This window comes from Epinephelus lanceolatus, chromosome 7 (assembly GCF_041903045.1).
Source record: "Epinephelus lanceolatus isolate andai-2023 chromosome 7, ASM4190304v1, whole genome shotgun sequence".
In the NCBI taxonomy this organism is placed as follows: domain Eukaryota; kingdom Metazoa; phylum Chordata; class Actinopteri; order Perciformes; family Serranidae; genus Epinephelus; species Epinephelus lanceolatus.
Window position 1 is genome coordinate 25497940 of NC_135740.1, and position 25719 is coordinate 25523658.

At 39.5% G+C, this 25719-nt stretch overlaps 1 protein-coding gene across 1 annotated transcript; it reads left to right on the forward strand.

The window, feature by feature from the left end:
- Positions 1–8637: 8637 nt before the first annotated feature.
- On the forward strand, positions 8638–25632 carry p2rx3a (purinergic receptor P2X, ligand-gated ion channel, 3a). The gene is made up of 12 exons (XM_033632996.2): positions 8638–8962; positions 11222–11357; positions 11661–11732; positions 12981–13050; positions 15713–15809; positions 15944–16021; positions 17808–17949; positions 20958–21094; positions 21179–21272; positions 22889–22954; positions 23049–23126; positions 23243–25632. The coding sequence occupies exons 1-12, from the start codon at positions 8829–8831 to the stop codon at positions 23384–23386; spliced, it is 1248 nt and encodes a 415-aa protein (XP_033488887.1). The 5' UTR covers positions 8638–8828; the 3' UTR covers positions 23387–25632.
- Positions 25633–25719: the final 87 nt, after the last annotated feature.

The following is a 25719-nucleotide window of genomic DNA, read 5'->3' on the forward strand; positions in this document are numbered from 1 at the left end:
ATCTGCATATTGCTGTTTTTTTTTAACACACAACTTTTGTATCATGCTGCTGGGTGACAGAGACCAGCAGCTTAAATTTACATTGTATTTCTTATTTTAGCAGGAGATTAACTGCGGCTTGCTTGAAAAAAAAAAGTTACAAAATGATCTTTTAAAAAAAAATCTGAAGTTGTCAGATATGACGGCTGATAACAAAACAGGTAATCCAAGTAATCTGTGAGGTTTTCGGGTGAAACTGACGGCAACTGTGGGCTTACAACAGCCTCATCAAAACTAATAAATAAAACCGGTGAAATCGATTAACTAAAACAAAGAAGATAAATTTAAAATAACTTGAACTCAGGTTTTACTCAAGTCACATCGCTGCCATCACTCTCCGACTTCATAGGGCTCAAGAGTCAACTCCTGGAATATCAAATTTATCATAACCAATAAAAAATATGCACCTATTCAAACTCTTTACACTAAAATACAGTTTGAAATGTAATCCTGTTAGTTCCATCAATTTGTGCATTACAGAGGACTGTAGTAATGACTATAAGACAATAAGACTGGGCAGTCTCAGGTGGTGTCTTCATTCAGGATTCTTGTGGCCTGAGGGTAGAAGCTCTTCCCAAGCCTCTGAGCACTGGCCTGGTGCGACTGGTACCTTCTTTCCGACCTCAACAGAGAGAAAAGGCCGTTATCTGGTGGTAATAGTCTTTAATGATTCTCCTGGCCTTACTCTTGCAGGGTCCAGTGTAAACATCTTTTGGGCAGGGTAGAGCAGTGCTTACTGTATGTATAACCAAACAAACCACTCTGCGCAATAAAGCAGATGCAGTCAAATAGCAGTGAAAGAAAAAGACATGGCTATATCAGTTAACCTTTTGAAACCTGGATCAACATCACTTTTTTGTGCTGCATTCAGACTCTTTTACCCAGAATTTAAACCTTTGAAACGTGAACAAATTAGTTTTAATGTCTTTCGAAAACATGAGGGGAAAAGTAATGAGCAACTTGGCAAGAAATGTTCTGCAAATTGCGATAAATTATAGTATAGAAAAATCATTTCGAAAATGAAAAAAGCTAGGGAAAATCGCTAGAAAACTATTCATGGTTAACATAATTAAATATTTAAAATTATGTCACAGAATTGTTATAATTTTTTAAGCACTTTTTTCTAGCCTTTACCCTGTTTCTTTTTGTTTTTTACTTTATTTTTTAAATTGCTGATTTTTTAGGTAATTTTCTTGTTCATTTTACCGATCTCTTGCTAATTTTGGTGTCATTTCTTCCTAAGTTGCTTATGGCCTTTTCCATGTTTTGAAATAAATAAATAAAGCCTATTTACTCAGGTTTTAAAGGGTTAAATACAGGAAATTAAAAGTAGTGACAGTTACATTCAATTAGATTAGCAATTAAACCATTGAATCATCTCAGTGGATTTAATAAGATCAACTTAAAGTTCTGTTTAAGTATGCTACAACAACTTTTTCATGGTGGTCTGGTCTAAGGGCTACTTTCATCATTTCAGTGCATGTGTGTTATGGAAACATTTGCGTGAAGAAATAAGAGCCAATTTTGGCCATCTAATAAAAAAGAATATGCCAGAATGATCACATAGCACAGACGGCCCCAAACAATAAACTCTGAACTTCAACTATTCAGTCATCATGAAGAAGAAGACCTTAAATTGTTCAGGAAAAAGTGGAAACTTTTTCGGTTTCTTTGTCATTTGTTAATGTCAAGGTCAAGAACGGACTTTGAACCTCACCTCAGGCCCTTGGGTTGGCCATATTTCTAATCATACCATGTTAAAACACTTCTTGTGAATAAAATGAGCACGCAGGACAAAAATATTCTCTATATACTCTCTATCTATACTATATATTCTCTATATTCTTCTGAACGCACTGCACAAGCACTCATTTATACATTTTACTGTTATTTTTCACAACATGAAAACATCCACCCTTCATCTATAGGAATGATGCTGCGGTTCAGAGAGATCTCAGCTCTTACTGCACTCTTACTCAGGAAATTCCCTGGAGATGTCTTTTCTCTGTGGTGTTGTTCATCAGTCCCATTTAACCAGGTAGGGCGGTTTGGGAGTGTGTGTTATCATGGGAAGTTAGATGGCGACCAAGTGAACGTTGGAAAGACAGTGGTTTCAAACGGGAGGCCGAGGTCTAAGTACACAGCGGTTTGTAAAAGGGCGGCTAAATTAGGGTCGAAGTTGGTGGTTTTTAAGAGGCAAGCACTCCCGGATGTGTGGTTCACTTTAACTTGGACAGTGTTAGATTTAATGATAAGATACTCTTCCTGCACATCCTGCTGCACTAACACTGACTGGATGTCCTCAGAATGACCCCTCGTGTTTGTTGTCAGTTACATGTTGGGGCATTTTCTACATTAATTCCTCATACACTGATTTTTGCTTAAAGATCTCCATGTATTCTCAGTTTGAACCACTTCAGGCAGCCCCCTGGGGAGTGCGTTGGGCTTTTAAGCCAATTTTTGTAGTGTTCTAACACTGGAATTGAAACTTCCAAGCCCATCATGTGATGCCATCGGGTCCCAAAAGACTTCTTCCTATAAACTTAACATTATGAAAGACATCACCCCTGTCCTTCAGAACCTCCACTGGCTCCCTGTCCCACAACGCATCCAATTCAAAGTCCTTCTCCTCACTCATAACCATAGGCGTTTCTAGCCCATTTTTGGGGGTGCTGAAGCACCCCTAAATTGAATCCCAGCACCCCTAAAATTTGAGAGATTTTTATTTATTTTATATTTTTTACTGTATGTACCTTTTTAACAAGCTAGAACAGTGTCAAAACCATACAGTACTTGGCTGAAACGTAATATTTTAACAGCAAAAATACAGTGCACCCCCCCCCCCCCCCCCCCCCCCCTCCCCTTCCCTCAAAAATGGTTTGATCCACCCCATCCCTCCCACCTTTCCCCGACTCGGGCTCTGAGCGCTCTATCTGCACGGAGCAATGCGCTGCCTTCCAGAGTGGGTGATATGCAGTAGTGGTGTAAGTACCTGGCTGAAACCAGGATATGTGGCACATTTCTTAACTTCTCCCACTCAATACCAACACATTATTATCATTACCAGTCCTCATTTTTGCTGCATTTAATCGTAGGCCACTGTTTATGTTGTTAGGTAGGAGTTAGCTGACGTTTTTTCTAGCTACGAAACGTTACAGGTGGTCAGTACCACTGTCCTCTGTTTGAATTGGAATGAGAGAAGCTAGCTGTTGTGTCATGTGCATGTGTTAATATTAAAGCCAAGGTGCTACTGACTAGCTAACTGAATGGATGCCCATTAACATTATAACTCCTATTGTGTGTAGGCTATTTATTATTATTATTTTGTAGATTTCAAGCACTTTTCTTTTTTGAAGTGTATTTTTATTTATGTATTTGTATTATATAATACAGACAAGAAGGAAAAAGGCAGAGACAAACATTGAAAAAGTCAGTTACTGTTAATGTGTTAAAATGTTACATGTTGTGCATTGCATTTCAAATGAAAGTCCAAAAATAAGTCCAAGGTCCATTTTTGGTATTTTTGGTACTCACAATAGGGGGCTGGTTTACTCCAGAAACATACATACTGTTTATGTGTATGTTGAGGAGCTACTGTATCAAAATGAGTTATCCTCCCCCAGAAATTAGGGTTACAATATGTTTCGTTTATGATTCTAATCCATTCCTCTTTTGCTGTGGCTCAGCATTTAAATAACCTTTATCAGATTTGATGGTTTAGTCACAGACTTTCCCAGAAAGTGTTGTGCTTTTCTTTCACAAATGTGGGAATGAAATTGAGTTAAAATGTACAAAACAGTGAAATTTATCTTGCCTGGCCGGGCAGCTCTCTGGGTGCTCAGCACCCCTAAACCTCTGATCCTAGAATCGCCCCTGCTCATAACTAGGTCCCCTCCTACCTCACTGACCCGCTCCACCGCCACATTCCTTCCCGCAATCTCCGCTCCTCTGTTGCCAACCTCCACGCTCCACCACTCAGGACCAAGCATTGGACAGCTTTTAATGTGTGAATGATGTTGTGTTTATTTTACTGTAGTCTATTTTATGATAGATTTTAACTAATCTAAAGCGTCTCTGAGTACCATGAAATGCACTCTGTAAATACAATTTATTATTAATACTATTAATAAGAGACGTCTATAAATAATTAGATACATTTTCCATTTAGTTTGATAACATTTGGAAAGTCTAAGTCATTGTGGCCCAGTGATGTGGAAGCAGTGCCAATCATTTGGGTAATTTCATATGCAGCAGGTGAACTTTTGTTTTTTTTGACTCCCATTTTAACACAAAAAATATACACATAAAGTCAGGGAGTAGATGTAATGATGCTACAACACAATGAGATACAACAAAGAACAATAAAGGTAAAAATAATACTGAAAATCAAGAGAGAAAAGGCATTTTTTTAAATGAGCAGGCAGCAAAAACAAGAAGAAACAATCAGGTAAATAAAAAAAGGAGCACAGTTGAACTATTTTGCATCAGTTCGGCAGTTCTGGCTCTGGAGGGTTCTCACAGGCCGTATCCTCTTATTGTCTTTGGTATTTTTTGTTATATACAGATATGCAATGATGATTCTGGGTAATATGAATGTTGATGTGATCCAATGTCAAGTCTCTGATCATGTGACGAGACGATAGCGTGCACTGGGGCCCATCATAACTCCCTCACGCCACTGCATTTCTCCAGCTGTATATTCTGACTCGACTAAATACGGCTAAATATCCAAGTCAGCCAAAACAAATGTATCCTGGTCCGTTACATCCTCTGCACTCATATTTTGGGATGCAATTTTTTTACTGTTCTGTTTTTAGGGGCTTCTATAGTGCGCCCCCTGGCTACCCAATCCAAGCTGAAGTAGCCTGTAGGTCTTCTGCCTCCAGATACGTCGCTGTCACGTCACATGTCGGTGCTGGATGCAAGAAGAGCAACAGATTTTGCAGTTGCAAAATCAGTTTTCTTCGTCAGTATAGCATGCACTGAGGAATTTATTACTTCAGTTGATTACAATTACCTTCAACACTGATGAGATATCCATATAAAAGGTGGCAAACCTTCCCTTGAATTTACCGTCAGCATGCTAACACTTGCTAATTAGCCTGAGTCTGATGTCAGTGTCATGATTTTGCAGGTATTTGATTTAAGAGAAAGAAGTATTGGACAAATGAAAATGTTGACCTGATTACGGTGCTCATTGAAAAGTCAGTGGATAACCAAAGTGAGTGAGACTGATCCTCTGGGGAACATGAATATTTGTACAAAGTTTCATGGTTGTTGAGATATTTTGGAGCAAACTAGTGGAGTCATTGCCATCCCAGAGCCAGAAATAAGTCATGTCACAGTTTATGTGTGAGGTTACGTTCATGTGATGTCGGGATGTGTGTGTGCCGGCATGTTGTAAATGTAGCGGTCAATGATAGATCGAATGAGAATGTGTTTACATACATCCCTTCCTGCTGAGGGATGATCACTTTTACAGTGGTTTCCCCTTTCATGAAGACATCCATCCAACAATCCTCCACTCCCGCCTCATGTGTGCCCGCATCTACAAATGGTGTCTCGTATTTGTAGATGTATATGTTTCACAGTGTCATTCTCTGTTACAGGAATGCTCACAGTCTTGTTGATGAACGTCGCAGTTGCATGAGCCTGAAAGCTTGTGCATGTGTGTTTATCCTATCCTATATTAGGTTACCATTAATTGACCACAAACATAATGGACCCACTTAAGAAATGACAAAGTCTCTCGGCACATACATCTACACACAGACACGTGCACACACACACAGACACGTGCACACACACACTGTCATTGTATCATTACATTATCTCCCTGACGTGAAAGCCAGTAATGCTGTTGGTGCTCGTGAGTGTATTGAGAAGTGGTCGTATCATGTGTCGCAATTATTGCACAGTTGTCAATAACACCAAAGTCTGTGATTTATAACAGTGCGTCAGGCCTCCTATAGGACTCTGTAAGTATAGAATCAGATTTCTGTTTTCTATACTGTTGATGTTCAGAGAGGAACAAAATGACATGTAATGCAGACATATGGAACATTTGGATCGGTCTGAGTGGTTACATTGAAAGTTGTGACATTTTTAGATTTTTTCACAGCTGCTTTTAAGAATGAGTCTCAGATGACCTTCGTCCTGATTGGTTAACAACCTGTCCTGTTTGTAGTTTTTAAAACAGTAAAATAGATATTTAAATGTATTTGTCATGAGCCAGAATAAACATGTATGAATCATATATGGATAAATATGGAAACACAACCAGTCGGCAATGCACAGAGACATTTTCTCATCCTGGATGACACAGAAGTATTTAGGGCGACACCTGTGACATATCTATTCTTTTTTTTAATGCAGCAAAGTTTTTGATAAGAGTGCCTCGAACTGTGACATATATGCACTAAGTGGGACATTTTACAGTTTAAATTAACTTGTCAGCGCTTCCTGGTGATCAGACTGTAATTAAGACACCACATCTACATTTTCAATAGTATTTAATCATCATGGTTCCCATGGGTCTTTGATATTCTTGAAAGTTTGTAAATTTGAGGGGGGGAAATCGAGGATTTTAAGGTTTTTGAAGGTAGACAAGGTTATTTAAGGTGTTTGATTACATTTGTATACATGTTTGTACACACTTTGTGCATTAGAACAGAAACTGAAATTCTATTGATTATTTTATTTAACGTTAATAGGCTCTGTTTAGTTGTCTGTGAACCTCTGTAAAGCCTGCTGGTTGTTGTAACAGTAATTAACCCTGATTAATGTCTCAAACTATGCTGTGTTTGGTCCTTGAATTTGTGGGAATTTGGCCTTAAAAGTTTTGTTAAAGTCCTTGAATTTGATGTTTTAGAATGTGTGGAAACTCTGAGTCATATTTGATATTATGATTTTATGTCACTCATCAGTTGTCTTTTACAGAGTTACCAATATAACGATAATGCACAACTATTGGGGCGGCACGGTGGTGTAGTGGTTAGCACTGTCGCCTCATAGCACCATGTCAGCGTGGGTTTTCTACAGGAACTGGTTTCCTCCCACAGTCCAAAGACATGCAGGTTAATTGGTGACTCTAATTTGTCTGTAGGTGTGAGCGTGAATGTTTGTCTGTCTCTATGTGTCAGCCCTGTGATAGTCTGGTGACCTGTCCAGGATGTACCCCGCCTCTCACCCAATGTCAGTTGGGATAGGCTCCAGCCCGCCTGCGACCCCAAGAGGATAAGCGGTTACAGAAATGAATGAATGAACTAATATTGGCTGATCTACAGGGTATTGGCTCGGCTGATTCTTTTGTCAGGCTATAATCTGATCTGTTTATATGTGCAGGCCTTCTGATGTGTCACAGCTTAACTGTAGAATAGATATATGGTATATCTAGAGCAGACTTAAAGAGTAGCCATTTTGGGTATTTTGAAACTGATGAAAATAAAATGGCCATTAAGGCAAAACTGTTCAAAAATACAATTTCACTTATTTGTTAAAAAATAGCGCAGATTTTTTAAAGACTTTAACAGATGGATTAAAAAAAAGACAACATCATGAACCATTAAACAGCTTGAAATATGAAATTTCATGTGTAGCAGATATGTTAAAACTTCCCATTTCGTTATGTTTAAATTTTCAGTTTTATGTTGTGACAGTGCTGTGGTTAACATGGTTAGCAAACCAGTCAGTAACATCCTGTTTTGGCTTAAAATATCCGGTTTGGTTGCTACAAACATGACTGGACATGCTGCTGGTCCTTATCAGTGGTCTGTAGCTTGGCAGCCGTTTTACCTCGGTGTCATGCTATCCATCATCCCCTCCTTCTACTGATGAGAAACTCAGATTATACACATGTGATCTGAATTGTGTCACTTGATATGATACAAATGAAACGTACAAATGTGACTTGACTGAAAATTTCAAGTGGTTCTTCTTCTTTGTATTATTATTATTATTATTATTATTATTTTTATTATTGTTATCATTATTATTATTATTATTATTATTATTATTATAGTAGTAGTTGTAGTATTAGGGAGTCTGCATAAACCTTTTGATTGACTCTGCCCATTTATAGTAGCACCTGTTAAAGAGCCTCGTTGTGAAATAAACTAATTAATTAGCTAATGCATTACACAAACCATTATTATTAATTTTAGAGCTTGTTGTTATTAAACAGCTTTAGATGTTGAGTGAAATGTGCAGGTCTGAGGGTTCAATTCCCTCTGAGTCACTTCCTAACACTGAAACATGAATGAAGTGATGGTAGTGTACTTCAGATGAAGGCATCCAAGAAACATTAAAACCCTCTGAAAGGATGTCAGAAATGTGTCTGGAGTACATGAAAATGGATATATGGAATATTGATTAGTGTCCCTGAATACTGTGTGTGTGTGGTGAGTTGGTGTGAGAGAAGAGGCATGGGAGATGGGGATTTGTGGTGAAGGAAGAAGAAGGAGGGAGGGACAAAAGAACATTTTCACATTTTCCTCTCGCTGATTTGAGTAAACGAAGGGGAGGTCCAGTTAGAGTCATAAACCAATGAAACAAAGAGGAGAGACAATGAGGTTTAACCATCAAATATGCAATGTAGCAGATGAGCACAGGCCACACCAAGTGAGTGAGAGACAGGAGGATTAAGACCTAACAGTGAGTTGCAGTTTTACCCCCTCTCTTCTCTGAAGGCACCTGTTGAGGCTGAGCAGGAACTGCACTTTTCTCTCAGACTCAGGAGGACCCGACTCAGGAGGACCCGACCCCGTCGTCCGTCGCTCTGACAAGCAGCCATGGGTTCCATGGTGTGGGGCTGTGTCACTGACTTCTTCACCTACGAGACCACCAAGTCTGTGGTGGTCAAGAGCTGGTCTGTGGGCATCATCAACCGGATCGTACAGCTGCTCATTATCTCATATTTTGTCGGGTCAGTGATGTTTTCTTGCATCTCGTAATTGTCATTTGTTATCTGTCCATCCCAGGCTAGAATTTTTGTGGCATTAAAAGCTTTAAGATTCCTCCCGTTAAAGGATCAGTTCTGTCAGATTACAAATACACATGCTTTTTTAAATCAAGCCGTGCAGATAGTTTTGGTTTTATTTGGCCAGGTTAGAGATGTTCTCCTCAAGAATTTTTTCACCTTCAGTGGAAATAGTTATGCAATAAACTACTAGACACCACCTGAATTTGGTCTTAAAATATGTCCCTTTGTTGCTTTAATTTTCAACTAAAGAAAAAGTGAAGTGAAGGTGAAACTGAGAAACACCACCTCAACTTCCCCTTTATTAAACTTTCAAACTCCAGAACAGCAGTGAAAGAAGTACTCAGATCCTTCACCTCAGGAAGAGTAGCAGTAAAATAGAAATGATAATAAAATAATTATAAAAATACTCCATGACAATTGAAAATTGTACTTACAGTAACTAATGGAAAGGAAGCATTATCAGCAAAATGTGATTAAAGTATCGAAAGTAGAAGTACTCATTGTGCAGCAGAACGACCCCTGTTAGTGTTACATTATCATATATCTAATTATTTGAGTATAATTGCTGATGCATTAACATGTAAGAAACATTTTATTGTTTTGTTTACTGGCATAGAGTGAGATCATTTTAACTGATTTATACATTTGGGTAGTTTCAGAGTAACTTTTGCCTGTAGTAGAGTAAAAAGTATATGTACAGTATATAAAAAATGTAGTGGTGTAGAAGTATGAAGTACAGATACCTCAGAATTGTATAGTAAAGTACATACATGAGTAAATGTACTTAGTATTTTAAGTGCTCAGTTTATCTATAGTAGAAATAGACAGGAAACACAGCTGATATCGAACTGGGAAAGTTTTAATGAAATGATATTAAACCAAGGACCAATCGGCAACAGGCATTCCCCAAATTTTATTTCAAAGTGATAAAAATCCGCAGGTAGGATCAGACTTTTTTGTGCTTACTTACATTGCAAGTAAATTTACTACTGAACTTACTTTTAGCCCCAGTTGCACCTTTCATGTATAGTAATCACATTAAACTTGCATCTTAAAATATGAAATACAAAAAAGTGATGTGTTTAACAAGACTGCTGCTCTGAAAGTACTTCAAGATTCCGTAAAGATTTTTTTGTTAACAATCTGGATGAAATAAGTGATCAGTTCGCTGCAGGATGAAAATAAGTATACAGTATATTGTCAATGCTTTGATTCTGCTATCAATACTTTTTTACTTATTTTACTTTACTTTACTTTACTGGCATCCTGAATATATTTTCCACCGAGATGGTTAAAAGAAATGTTTGATACATTCAGAGCTGCAGTAAGTGTTGTTAAACAACCCCGCTTGGGTTTACAAAGAGTGCTAGGTATTTATTTATTTATTTTAATTCTTTTTGGAAACTGGGATATTAGCTCTGTCACTTGAATGTAATACATGAGAAGCACAAAATGGGGCTACTTTATTGCTGAACGAAAAAAAAAGGTAAAGATATTATTTTATTCGATTTTTCCCTTATTTTTTATCTAGCTTGTCTACACATATTATCATCTGTCCTGCTGCCTACTGATGAGCATAAAGTATTAAACTAATACTGAACTAAAATAACAAAACATTAAATGTTATTTTAGATTGAAGGTTAAAACCTTTTTTTATTAAAATAAAATTTGAAGGAGCTGTATATGACATTCAGCGCATATCTATGATTCAGAGTCTGATTCGGTTGTCTGCACATGGTTCCTAACAGTGTGTGAAACCACTAATAACGGCAACAGTGCTGACACAGCTAACAATGTTAACCGAGGGGGAGAATCAAAGGGCGACGGTACAGGATGTTGTTTCCAGTCATGACTGCCGTATTAGCGCAGTGCAGTGCAGAGCAGCAGCGAATGCATGCAGTTTACAGTGGGATACAGTGGGGTGCAAATACAGGGACTCAAATGCACACGCTGGCAGACCATCTACACGAACAACAGAGAAGCTTGAGATCAGAGCGCTATTACTCCATTATGTCTTTACATAGCAAACAGTTTTGCCGCTATACTAATGTTCTGAATGTCATATGGAGCTGCTTCAAGGCTGAATTTGATATATTCAAAATAAAAAAAGATGGATAATTGTCTCCACAAACAAGACTCTTAATGTTCTCCACTTCTTTAACTGAACTCATAACCTGCTGTTAACTCTTTTGTGTCTTGTAGCTGGGTCTTCATCCACGAGAAGGCTTATCAGTCGATCGACACCGGCATTGAGTCCTCTGTGATGACCAAAGTAAAAGGCTTTGGTTACCATCACAACCAAGTGATGGATGTGGCCGACTATGTCTTCCCCCAACAGGTGTGTGACCCTGATAACCTCTGACCTTTGACTGCTTTCAAATATCTATCTTGTACTTTGTCTGAAGTTCCCATCAGACAGACTACACACAGAACCTTTTTAAGGTGCAATGAAAGGTTTGGTGGTGGTTTGGGTGCATGTGAAGCATGTGAGAGTTGATAATGCCATTGTTGGTGGAGATCAGTTTCATGATGAACAAGCTGTGTCTCAGTTTATGAGCTGATCCATTTATCTATGTGCAGCACATTTTGTGAGACAATACACAAACATACAGTATACCACAAATGTTCTGCTGTGTTTCAGGGCGCAGGTGTCTTCTGCATCATGACCAAAGTCATCATCACACAAAATCAGTTTCAAGGAAAATGTCCAGAGGTGAGGACACATTCAAATCCATTTCACTGCTTTGTAACACTTCCCTTTATCTACATTAATGACCAAATGTGGCTTTTGTAGTCAGGACGCTCCATGAAGATGTAAGGCCTGGCAACTCAGGACCATATTTATAATTTTCTTTTTTTGCGAGGCTTTTCCTGATTTTTATTTTTCCAGTTCATGTCTTAACTTTTATGCTTATTTTATTCTTCTATGTGTATTGCATTTTATTGGTGTACCTGATTTTAGTTGTCTAACGTCAAAGAACTCCAATGCAACCATTTATTTGAACATATAAAGACTGACATAACAGCAAACTGCATCTAACAGTCACCTGGCCGACGTTTACAATTGACAAGGGCAGGTGCCCTTTCTCTGTTTTGTGCCTCCTCGTCTCCTCATCTCCTCTTTCCTTGCTCCTCAATCTCAGCACGCTTTCTTGAAGGATGTCTCACTTAACCAATCCTAAGTCCTGCTTCCCTCAGTTAGGTTGCAACCAACCTGTCTGTCATTTTCCAAATTTCATTAATGTTACCACAGAAAAAAGGAGGAAGCAAACATACGTTGGTTATCTGATAAAGTGGCTTTTTAATGAGTCACTACATTGTTGCATGTCAATGAGACCTGATTTACACGTACAGAAGGCAACAACTTTTCAGTTCATTCATTGACTCCACACATTTCTCTGGATTTTCTTTCTTTCATTACTTACATTCAATACTGCTTGTATCGAGAGACCATCAAGCAGAGAGGGTAGCTTAATCGCATTGATTATCGTTTCACTATCTTCTTCCCTGATGCCATGACCAACGTCAAAAATGGTGTGCTTCCCAGGCACGCAACACACCTGGCTGCATTTTCCTGCCGATCTAAATGAGGCCCTGTTTCTATGCGACTGAGACACGTTAGCTATCTAGTTAGCTAATGCTTTGCCAACATTAGCTTAAGATGTGACTAAATATATAACATCCCAGTCCCCCACAAGCCTAGCACGAAGGACATCGAAGTGTAACAGAAAAGGGAAAAGTTGACCGAGCGTCTGCCGAGTTCAAACTTGCTCAACTGTTACTGGAGCACAGAGTAAAAAGGGGCGGGACTTTGGATAGGCTAGTTCCTAAAATGCACACTGCACACTTAATCCACATTTACTGAACCAGTAAAAAGGGAGAGTTTAAATAAGGGTTAAGTGTATGTATGAGGTCACACTTTAAGTTTCTGTGTGTGTGTGTGTGTGTGTGTGTGTTTCAGAATGGACACAGGTTTAGTTGTACCACAGATGAAGACTGCCACAGTCATTTTGGCAGCATCCACTCCAACGGTGAGTCAAACTCCTTACAATGAATGTATGAATGACTTAATTTTAAGCAAAATAAAAACTATAGAAAGACTATAGAATGAAACTTACACATAATTTTTAAAGATGTTAAGATGTTACCCAAACATGTAGATGCAAACTGTTTTCAGGTACACTTAATATCATCCTCCTCCAAACACAAAAAGACTGCAGAGTGTTTGATTAGTTAAACATGCAGAATACCCTCAGAACTCTTCAAGAGTTTGATCATGCCAATAAAACTTTAAAGTTAATAATTGTAGGGATTTGCTAGCGTGGGATTTTGTTCATAAAAGAATGAGGCGATCCCGGTGAACATTTTTGTAATTCTCAAATCCTATACATAGTGGCTGAAAAAATAACAAAACCAATGAGTTTTGTTCTGTTTTAAACCAAAGATAATCCAGTGGAGCAGGATTTATACTTATGTGTCAAATCGACACCATAGCTACGGTGTAGCCTGACGTGCACCTTCCCAGTAATGTAATTACACGTCGGCGACGTAGTCCTGTCTATTTTTGTAAGCTGAAACCATTTTCCTCAGTGGAAATGAAGCCTTTATTTACTTTGATTTCACAGATAAGTAAAGTCATATGGATCGTTGTTGATTCTAATGACCAGTAGGAGTTTGTTGGGTCGGTCAGTGGTGGTGAAGGTGGGTGGGAATATGAGCTAAAAACCACATTCACACACTCTGCAAGTGGTGCACAAAGGACTGATATTTTTATGGCTGCCACTGTTATTGACCCACCAAAGAAAAAAAGAAGACTGTGTCTAGACTTGGGGGGTATCTATCTTTTCATACCTTAATACCCTCCTGACATTTTATATGGTATATGATGGTATTATTGTGTGGCGCAACCCACCCCCCACTGCTACGTTCCACAGGCCCTATAAGCTTATTCAGTCTAATAAATAAATGATACAAACTCATAAAATGTCAAGAACAGTTTTATTAGTTACAACTATACACCTTCTGAATTCAAGATTCTAGTCTAGCCTGATTGCCTTGTTAACTCATTGTAAAACACTCTTTATTTAGACATGACAGAAACAAAATATAACTCACCAGATCATCTTGGTTAGTCTTGTTAGTCATGTAGATAGTTGGGCCACTGTTCCAACAATCACCAACTCACAATTAATCCGTATTTCACAGAGTTAAGCGAGATTTATACGTGTGCAGCAGAGCCTATGCCGTTGTGAGCATTTATACTTGTGCAGTGGTGTGTCTGTGTCACCACCTCCAAAACACTAGTCGGTGGCGGGGTTTCTGTGAAGTGCTGTAAAGTGTAGTTGATTCAAAAGGCACCCAAAACACACATTAAACATGGCTTAATAGAGACAATTTTAAATACAAGTACACAAATCGGCTTCACTATAACTCGCAGCATTTACAGACAAATTATTGTCTTTTGCCGGAGACATTTCCCCCACAAATACAACATGCTAATATTTTTAGCACAAGCCTATGGCATTTTACATTGTATAAATTTCCCCTACACACATGAAGCCAGGATAAATCACACACAAGACTTAAAATACTATTTTCAATTTTCAATCAATCAACCAATTTTATTTATAAAACCCAATATCACAAATTACAATTTGCCTCAGGGGGCTTTAGAGCATACGACATCCCTCTGTCCTTTGGACAAGGACAGAGAGATAAGGAAAAACTCCCCCCAAAAAAACCCCTTTAACAGGGGGAAAAAACGGTAGAAACCTCAGGAAGAGCAACTGAGGAGGGATCCCTCTTCCAGGACGACAGACGTGCAATAGATGTCGTACAGAACAGATCAACATGATAAATTAACAGTAATCTGTATGACACAATGAGACAGAAAGAGAGACAGAGAGAGAGAGATGCAGGACAGACGGTATTGACAGTAGCTTACAACAATAATCATATGTGTATAATAACAGTAGAAGTATGACTAATGATCACAGCAGCATCAGGAGGCATCTGGCAGGACCACGGCAGCAGCACAACCACACACGTCACACTATCCAGGCACCGCTGCGATAGAAGTTAACCTGCGAGACAGTGGAGCACAAAGGCTCTGGAGAAGAAGCTGAGTTAGTGACATGCAGTACAGTAGGGACTTTATTGTCTCCACAATTTATTGTTTCTTATCTGTGAAATTAAAGTAAATAAAAGCTTCGTTTCCACTGAGGGAAATGGTTTCAGCTTACAAAAATATACAGGAAGTCTGCATCGCCGCAACATGTAGTTACCTTTCTGGGGAGGTGCACATTAGGTTACACCGTACGTTATGGCGTAAGTTCTACGTCGACGCAGAGCCTACGCTGTAGCTGCGGTGTCGATTCAACGCAGAAGTATTAATTCCGCCTTAGATGTGAAAATGTACTGTTTTCCCTTACGGTCTCTCTGCCGTTGTTGGCTGGCTGTTTACAATCCTGTAACATTATCCCCACCACCTGCCGCCGTTTCTCAGCTGCCTGTTCCTGTGCTGTGCACTACGTCCAATACAGCATCAGTACAGCCTCTCAGTATGAGTTTAATAGAAAGATGAGCGTCTATATTTTTAAAATTCAAACCGCCGGGATTTCTAAATACACTGTTATACCTAATTGTGTCTCCCCGTAACAGACATCTTTCCTCTCCTTCTGGTTTGCACAACAGGGATAATAACAGGTGTTTGCATTAAATCCTTCAATGAGACTGTGGGTAAGTGCGAGATTAACGGATGGTGTCCAGCTGAGAACGACCAAGTTAAGATGTAAGATTCACACACACACACACACACACACACACACACACACACACACACACACACATACACACACAGACATGTATGCTTGAAAGCTTCAACTGTTGTCCTCACCTCTCCCTTTCTGTCCACACCCTGTACAGCAAACCAATGCTAGATGTGAACAACTTCACCATCTTTATCAAAAACAGTATTCGGTTTCCCCTCTTCGATGTCACTAGGTATGTCACACACACACACACATACACATGCACACACTCTCAAATCTTAGCAGCTGAAAACAAATGTGTGGAAAATACAGTACAGGCCAAACGTTTGGACACACCTTCTCATTCAATGCGTTTTCTTTATTTTCATGACTATTTACATTGTAGATTCTCACTGAAGGCATCAAAACTATGAATGAACACATGTGGAGTTATGTACTTAACAAAAAAAGGTGAAATAACTGAAAACATGTTTTATATTCTAGTTTCTTCAAAATAGCCACCCTTTGCTCTGATTACTGCTTTGCACACTCTTGGCATTCTCTCCATGAGCTTCAAGAGGTAGTCACCTGAAATGGTTTCCACTTCACAGGTGTGCCTTATCAGGGTTAATTAGTGGAATTTCTTGCTTTATCAATGGGGTTGGGACCATCAGTTGTGTTGTGCAGAAGTCAATAATACACAGCCGACAGCCCTATTGGACAACTGTTAAAATTCATATTATGGCAAGAACCAATCAGCTAACTAAAGAAAAACGAGTGGCCATCATTACTTTAAGAAATGAAGGTCAGTCAGTCCGGAAAATTACAAAAACTTTAAATGTGTCCCCAAGTGGAGTCGCAAAAACCATCAAGCGCTACAACGAAACTGGCACACATGAGGACCGACCCAGGAAAGGAAGACCAAGAGTCACCTCTGCTTCTGAGGATAAGTTCATCCGAGTCACCAGCCTCAGAAATCGCAAGTTAACAGCAGCTCAGATCAGAGACCAGATGAATGCCACACAGAGTTCTAGCAGCAGACCCATCTCTAGAACAACTGTTAAGAGGAGACTGCGCGAATCAGACCTTCATGGTCAAATAGCTGCTAAGGAGAGGCAACAAGCAGAAGAGATTTGTTTGGGCCAAGAAACACAAGGAATAGACATTAGACCAGTGGAAATCTGTGCTTTGGTCTGATGAGTCCAAATTTGAGATCTTTGGTTCCAACCGCCGTGTCTTTGTGAGACGCAGAAAAGGTGAACGGATGGATTCCACATGCCTGGTTCCCACTGTGAAGCATGGAGGAGGAGGTGTGATGGTGTGGGGGTGTTTTGCTGGTGACACTGTTGGGGATTTATTCAAAATTGAAGGCACACTGAACCAGCATGGCTACCACAGCGTCCTGCAGCGACATGCCATCCCATCCGGTTTGCGTTTAGTTGGACGATCATTTATTTTTCAACAGGACAATGACCCCAAACACACCTCCAGGCTGTGTAAGGGCTATTTGACCAAGAAGGAGAGTGATGGAGTGCTGCGGCAGATGACCTGGCCTCCACAGTCACCGGACCTGAACCCAATCGAGATGGTTTGGGGTGAGCTGGACCGCAGAGTGAAGGCAAAGGGGCCAACAAGTGCTAAACACCTCTGGGAACTCCTTCAAGACTGTTGGAAAACCATTTCAGGTGACTACCTCTTGAAGCTCATGGAGAGAATGCCAAGAGTGTGCAAAGCAGTAATCAGAGCAAAGGGTGGCTATTTTGAAGAAACTAGAATATAAAACATGTTTTCAGTTATTTCACCTTTTTTTGTTAAGTACATAACTCCACATGTGTTCATTCATAGTTTTGATGCCTTCAGTGAGAATCTACAATGTAAATAGTCATGAAAATAAAGAAAACGCATTGAATGAGAAGGTGTGTCCAAACTTTTGGCCTGTACTGTATATAATTATCACACATAACCTGGTACATGCCCCTTTGAGAACTACACAAAAGTTTTTTTTTCCTAATCATAAACATGAAATTGTTTTCTCTCAGAGGGAACTTTCCCTCCACAATGACTGCCGCACAGATCAAGAACTGTACCTACCATCCGGAGATCAGCCCCTCCTGCCCCATCTTTCGTGTGGGGGACATTCTGAACTACACCGGGCAGAATGTGGCCGGCCTGGCAGACAAGGTGGTTATTGCATCCTCTGTCTCCTCATTCCTCCTTTTTCCTCTCAAAATTTCCATAACTCTTCATCCTCTCGGCTAAAATGCTGCAACTGCACAGAACACACACGAGACTGTTTCACTGACATGCGTGGAAATATGAGGATAAACCCAATGAAAATCAAGTTTTTATCCTTGTAAAGATGTTCTATGTTAACATAAGATATTTGGTGTTGCTTTTATTGACATGAGCAAAATAAGCCGTCAACGCAATGGCTGAGCATTTCCAGCCTTGAACAGCAGTGTGCCAATGACAGTCTTAAAATATAGACAGGGTTTCATATGTCACATACGTAAGGAAACAATCCCGTCAACTTGCACCTTCACTTCATCTAGTCAGAACTGGTGATCTGGAGCCAAGTTTATCTAGGATTAGCAACACATTATTCCCTATTTTGACAATGCAGTCAAGCTTAAGGCTCTTGTCTTACTATATAATGACGAAAACTCTGTGTGTGTGTGTGTGTGTGTGTGTGTGTGTGTGTGTCTGTTCCACGTTTTTCTCCTCACTGACTTGGTCAATCCATGTGAAATTTGGCGGTAGAGGGTCATGGGAGGATGCGAATGAAGCAATATAACACCAACTGGCCAAAGGGGGGCGCTATAGCAACTGATTGAAATTGCAAACTTTGAATGGGCATATCTCATGCCCCGTATGTCGTAGAGACATGAAACTTTGCACAGAGATGTCTCTCCTCATGAGGAACAAATTTGCCTCAAGAACCCATAACTTCTGGTTATACAGATTTTCCGCCATTTTGAATTTTTTGAAAAACACTTAAAATCGATCTCTTCCTAGGAAGTTTGACCGATCTGCATGAAACTCTGTGAACATAATCTAGGGACCAATATCTAAAGTTCCCTCTTGGCAAAAGTTGGAAAACTTACTAAAACTGAGCTTCTATAAGGCAATGAATATTGTGGAGGGCGTGGCTCATCACATAAAGGTGTATAACATCTCAAGGGTTTCACCGATCACCACGCAACTTTGTAGGCATATGACCACACATAATCTGAGGGGACCCCTCCATTATTGACCCGATCAAACAAAATGGGGGCGCTAGAGAGCTAATTTCTTATCTAGGCCTAACCGCCATATCGATTTTTACTAAACTTGGTAGATATGTAGAACAGGATGTCTCAAGGTGACTGGAGAAATTTAACTCTAATTGGCAACTGGGTGGCGCTATAACAACAGAAAAATGCTTAAAAATGGCTAAAATGCGACCGATTGCTGTGGCTCCCCCTGTGGCCGAATGTTTTGGGGTTTTTTTTCTAATTGTTGGTATGACTAAGTCATGGTATGGTATGCTGTACTCAGTGGGTATGGACTAGTTATGTATTACTCTTACAAGCAGAGGTTTGTCTGCTTGATGAGCAGAGTCAAAGATGACCATGTATGTTTGAGCTGCAGGCAGACTCATTTGCATATTCATAGATCTGTGCTTAGAGTTACATCCCTCCATGCCTTAAAATGGCTTGGATGTAACTCTAAGCACAAAAATCTTATCCACAACTGAAACAATAGCATGCCAAAGCCATGCCCATCTAGGTCTTGTCCAAAACTAGGAACTTTGGTTTGTCTGTGTCGTGGGAGTGTTGGATTCGGCGGAACTGTGTGTTTATGTTGTTTTTAAGAATTTGGGGTCTTATGATTTATGATGGATCTCACCTCTCACCCTTTCATAACCCTATGTTCTGTTTGTGTATCAAGATCAATTCAATTCAATTCAGCTTTATTTAAAGTGTAAAATCACAATAAACATGGTCTCGAAACACTTTACAGTTCACATAGACAATAATACATGAGAAAAATACAAATTACAAATAAAAAATACAATTTACAAATAAGCACAATTATTTACAAAAAAACAATTAAAATAAAAACAATTATATAGGTTTGGGGATCTCTGGTTAATGATGGCGCTAGCCTGATTCCTGTCAGAGCCCTATTTACTATGAGATGTAATTGTAATTTTATATCGTTATAAGGTGCTCTGTGATTTTAAATGCCTTTTCTGTTTTCACTGTGTTCCACCCTTGTTTAATATTGTGGTACTGTATGACTAGACAAACATGGCTTCCATTTGTATGCCTCTCAGTTTGCCATCCAGTATTGAAAAATACTACAACTCCCAGAAGGTGGAGCTCCAGCCACCAGGGTTGCACACAGGTGTGTTGCATACAGCCAGTGATTAGACTGAGATTGGTTACTTTTACCAGCCTGTCCATTGCTGCCGTATGTATCCTCTGATGAAGGTAGAAGCAGTATAGTGAGACACTGCATAGATGTAAGTGTGCGGAAATATTTTTCTACCAATCTGTACAAACATATTAAAAGTCCTGTTCACAAGGTTAGAACCAGCACTAATTTGGCTAATTTGTACAAAAGACTTCCTCTTTTGTGACGCCTCACAAAGGAGATAATGTTTTCTGTTTTCTGTCTGCACGTCATCACTGAAAACATTTCTGAACATCGTCACTTTGGAAGGGGTTATACAAAATGTGTATAATCATAACATCATAATAAAAGACCACATTTTAAAAGTTACCCGTGTACATGTGGACTAGGCCTAAAATGCTTCACAAAAGAGGAACAGTTTGGAGCTAAGCTAACAAGCTAACATGTTTGCTGACTGTCTGTTAGTAAGCTTGTTAACTTTATTTTTCCTCTTCAGTAACTTTTTATCGAGCAAAATGGTGTCTAATGGTGCACAAAATGACAGGGCTGGCTGTTTAGAGGTTAGCTCAGCAGCGACATAAGTTTACTTGAGTAGTCATTACATCACTGAGCTTCTAGAGCCAAATATTTTGCAAAGACGCCCAGAAAACCTTTCACTTTACCACCTTCAGATATCAGCCGAACCCTGATTATAACACGTTGAGCAAATAAAAGCTAAATTCTGAACTCTAGAGGTTTCCTTCTTATTTACCACATACTTAAGTGTCTCCTTTTTCTTCCTTCTCTTTCAGGGTGGAGAAATAGGAATTAACATTCAGTGGAAGTGTAACCTGGACCTGCACATTGAAAATTGTGTACCCAAGTACTCATTCACACGACTGGATGCACCGTTTGCCAAGAATGCCGTGTCCAAAGGCTACAACTTCAGGTAGTGAGGCTGATATTTCCTCTCAATGTTTTTTTTTTTGATTTCAGTCTTCACTCACCTCTCTTTCCTTCTCTTTTAATGCAGATTTGCCAAATATTTCAAGACAGAGAACGGGACTGAGTTTCGGACACTTCACAAAGCATATGCAATCCGCTTTGACGTCATGGTCACTGGCAATGTGAGTTGTGTGAAACTGTGGTAACTTCGGAATATGTGTGTGCATGTTTGTGTAAATATTTAAAAAATATTTTTGAACCTAATGTTTTGGAGATTGCATTTAACATTTATTGTAATGATGTTTTCCATTGAAAATGCAATAAGTAAGTCCTTTGATGTTTTATAATGCTATAAATTGTTTCAGACATAAAGGATTACTCACCGCGATTGTCAGTTTGGCAGCAACATGGTTGCCACTAAAATCTTGGATAGTGTTGATGGTGTTGCTGAGAGAATTAGCCACATCCCTGAAGGAATACATGTGTTTACTTTCTCGCAGATAGTTAGATGAAAGCGTCAATACCATTCTTGTGTCTGTATGCGAAATATGAAGCCGCAGCCAGTAGCAGGTTAGCTTAGCTTAACACAAAGACTGGAGACAGGTTGAATCAGTGAGCTTGTGTTTTTGGTATTTGGCTTTTGTTAGAAATAAAAAATCAAAATGTAATGCTAAGCTAAACGGTTGCTGACAGGTATAGGGCTGTAGTAAAACAAATAAACTCTAGGCCGACTGAAATTCTAATTCCTCTTCTACCAGTTGATTTGCTGGTGGGGAAACAAAGCTGACGTTATCTCCTGGTTAACTAAGTCGGCACTGAGTGTGCTCTACCTGGTTGCTGTGTGTGTCCACCAAAGCATTTTTTCCCCAGACATTAACACTTGCATAGGGCAATAAACCTAAACTCTATGTTCAGGCAAGTGAAATGTCACATGCAGTTGTCCGATCGGGCAACTGAAGAATGTATGTGATCTCTGACTTTCATGTAACGTTATCGGAATATTAACTGCACACTGAGGTGGAGCTTCTCCAGCTGAGCTGCGTGTGTGTGCCTGTCTCACCACTAAGTGTTGAACAGGATTGATGAGAAAAATCACACATACCGAACACACAAAATAGAAGTTAACGCTGGAGTCAACAATGTCGCATTCACCATAGTGTTACTAGCATTAAATATCTCTGGAACACTGGAACGCTTTTTACCCAGGTGCGATTGAATCCCTTTCAGAGGCTGTGAAACAAGCCTTGTACCTTGGTGTCTTTTTGGAGACTTTGCAATAAATCCATAACATCTTCTGTGATTATTTATCCTTCTTCCAATAGAAAAATAAGAGTTGAAAAATGTTCAACCTTGGGTATAACACTGCGCTTGGCACTGTCACTTTTTACCCAGCCTTCCCCTCACAGTGGAGCAGAGGCTGGACAAATCCCACAAAGACCAACTGGCACACAAGTACAAGGGCTGAACAGCAGCTTGCACTTTCAGCTGTGAAAAAAACGCTTTGGTGAACACACAGTCTTGTGATATTAACACCAGGGATTGTCCGTCCAATGAATATTTGGTCCGATGAGCATTTCGACCAACCGACCAGGTGTCAGTCCTTCTGGCAATAGCTTCATTTTTAACATAAGTGTGAAAGTGGTAACTTCATCAGCTGTAAGAATTTATGCGCTATAACAAACAAGTTGTGCAGAATACTGTTTTAAAAAGTTGAATATAATTATTACTTAATTTACTTAATGTAAATTTTGGGACTGTTTATACATCATGTTACTCAGACTGACTCCACCTTTTCCAGGCAGGAAAGTTTGACACAATCCCAACACTGATCAACTTGGTAGCTGCCTTCACCTCTGTTGGACTGGTAAGAATTTCTAATCAGACTAAAGATGATAAAAAAATATTTTTCTTATTGCTGTCAGCTTTGATTTCACCTTTTTTTAAATCTGTGTCTGCAGGGTACGGTCCTCTGTGACGTTATCTTACTGAACTTCTTGAAAGGGGCCGATCAGTACAAAGCCAAGAAGTTTGAAGAGGTAATGCAGTTTTTTTTATACAGCAGCTGCATGCATTTTGTCTGGCAATACATAAAGAGTCTACATTAGCTTTTAGAGCTTCGTCACAGACTGTCTTCTCTATTTTGTCCATGCAGGTGTCGGAGGCTCAGATTGAAGCCTCTCTTGCTCAGAGCCCAGGCAGCCAGCTGTCACTCAAACCTGGCATCAAGAGCTCTTACGACTCTGGAGCCATTTCCCTCGAAGCGTGTGACCAACCTGACCTGTCAACAACAATTTGAACAAACGGTCACCCTCCATTATCTCTCTCTTTCTCTTACTGCCTTAATTGAAGTGAAGACAATGTCTGCACACTGTCCTGTTGCTTGCAATACACTCAAACTGATGAAGGACTGAGAATCAAAATGCTGTTTGCTTTATATAGTTTATTGCAACTAAAAGGACAACGTGCAGGAATCGTCTTTTCTTCACCTATGGACAATTTCCTCCTACGCACCTGTATACAAGTTTTTTAAGGTGTGCATGAGCCTTCTCATTTTAGTCTTAATGCCCTATTACAAGAGATTCACTACGCATTTATTGTCAGGAGCTTGCAGTTTGACTATGGCAAGTTTTTGGAAATGGAAAGTCACTGCCATCTTCACATTTTGCAACAGAAGGTTGGAGTCAGAAGAAAAGAATTATTGTCTTCAGCTCATAATAGTAACTGGATCCCTCTAGCCAACTCTTCACCATTTAGATTAGTTAAAACTAAAGCCTTTAAACTCATAGGGAAACATACAGTAGTAAAGAATGTTGTTTTATTTTGCGCAGTTTTAATTTACAAGGCATTTTACAGCTACAATAAACTGCAGCCTCCTGTTTTTCAGCCAAAAATATTAAAGCTGAATGATTTTCCTTCTCATTTCCTGTTAGCTTTGCTCGAACAAGCCCAGATTTTAAAAAACATGTTCAAAAAACAGTGCTGAAAATAAACTATTTGCACAATTTGGAGAATTTCTCTTTCTTGTCATGTCCACACACTCACCAACTGGCCTTTCTCTTTGTCCTGTGCAAATAAAAGCACTAAAGAGTCTCCTAATGGTGTAAAGACATGGTCAATGGTTACGTGTGTGTGCGTTACGAGAGGGGGCTGCAGTGGGATAAATGCGTGTGTGGTTTGAGGTTTACAAATGGACCATTATTAGTCCACTTCTGGGCGATGACGCACAGTGGATGTTACTGTACAGACTAATGGACTGGTGTAATTCATCCTTTTCCAGTCTGAAATGACATTACAATTCTCTTTTTTCTCTCTGCTTATTTCTCATGTTTACTCCCACAGTTTCATGTCAGACATTCACATAATTATCTCAATGTTTTGCTCTCTCTGTCACACTCATGGTGCACATTTTAGTGCCTCCCCCTCCTCTCCCTTGTTTCACTATAAACTGTGACCGGGGCACTAATAGATCAGCTAAAGAGCCTCTTAATGGCTCTGACAGCGATTTACGAGAGAAGATAGCTGTGAAGGGAGGCCGCAGAGGAATTGACAGCAGTTAGCCACCAAGTTTGATGTACTAATTTAATCATATAAATCTGTATAATGCATGTAATGGAAATGACAGAATATGATACACAGAGCCGTGAAGTACTCTATCTCTCTGAATGATGCCTCTGGTCACTCTGAGGCAGGTCTGTAGCTTGTCTGCAGACAGCATGAACAAACAGTTTTCTGTCTGCTGTAACAGCGCTTGAAGGCCAAGCAAGGCTGAGTATGTGTGCACGCGCACACAGTTCTGCTATTGTAGAACATAACAGAATCTATAAATGTAACCAGGATAATGAGGTGGGAGGACTTGAGTCACATGACTTTACTTGATGGCATGTTCGCCTGCTGCAGCAGGTGCTTCGTCCCCACTGAGACCTGTTTCTGTCCTCACAGTGTGCTGGTGTCTCACACACACACACACATTCTCATTGACTTATTAATGCTGCTGCTTATTTATATTATTGTGGCATATTGATTATGAATACAGTCCATCTGATGCTCATCTTGTTTCTGTTTTTTGCCGTTTCATCACTACTACAAATGCAGCTGTAGCCAGTATCTCATTATCACTGTCCTCATTCATATTTTAAAAAGCTACAAATTATATTCAGCCACAAAATAAGTCTGAAAAGCTGGAAATCAGAGTACAGAGAGTTGTTGCATAGACAATCAATCATGACATCAAACACACTGTTTACAGCATCAAATAACTAACTGAAACCAAATTTGTGAGAAAAAGGAACAACTGAACACACAGCAGTGTGATAAGAACTACCAAAAATGACATAAACCCTCTTCGGGAAAACTCTATCTGAGGGGTACCTTTGTGTTTTAGTTTGAGAACAGTCGTATGCAAGGACTGCAGCTCAAAAATCAGTGATCTGACCACCACAACACCCAACCTAATTTGTCACCAAAGACCCATAACGAAAGGTTTGTGAATGTGTCTTTTTAGCTAACATCTGGGCCTTAGAGCCCATTTAGATTATTTAATCATCAGAATTTTTATGACTTGACTTGTGACATGCTTGACTTGCTCAACCTGCTTAGCACTAAGACAGGGAACACAGGACATACCCTGGC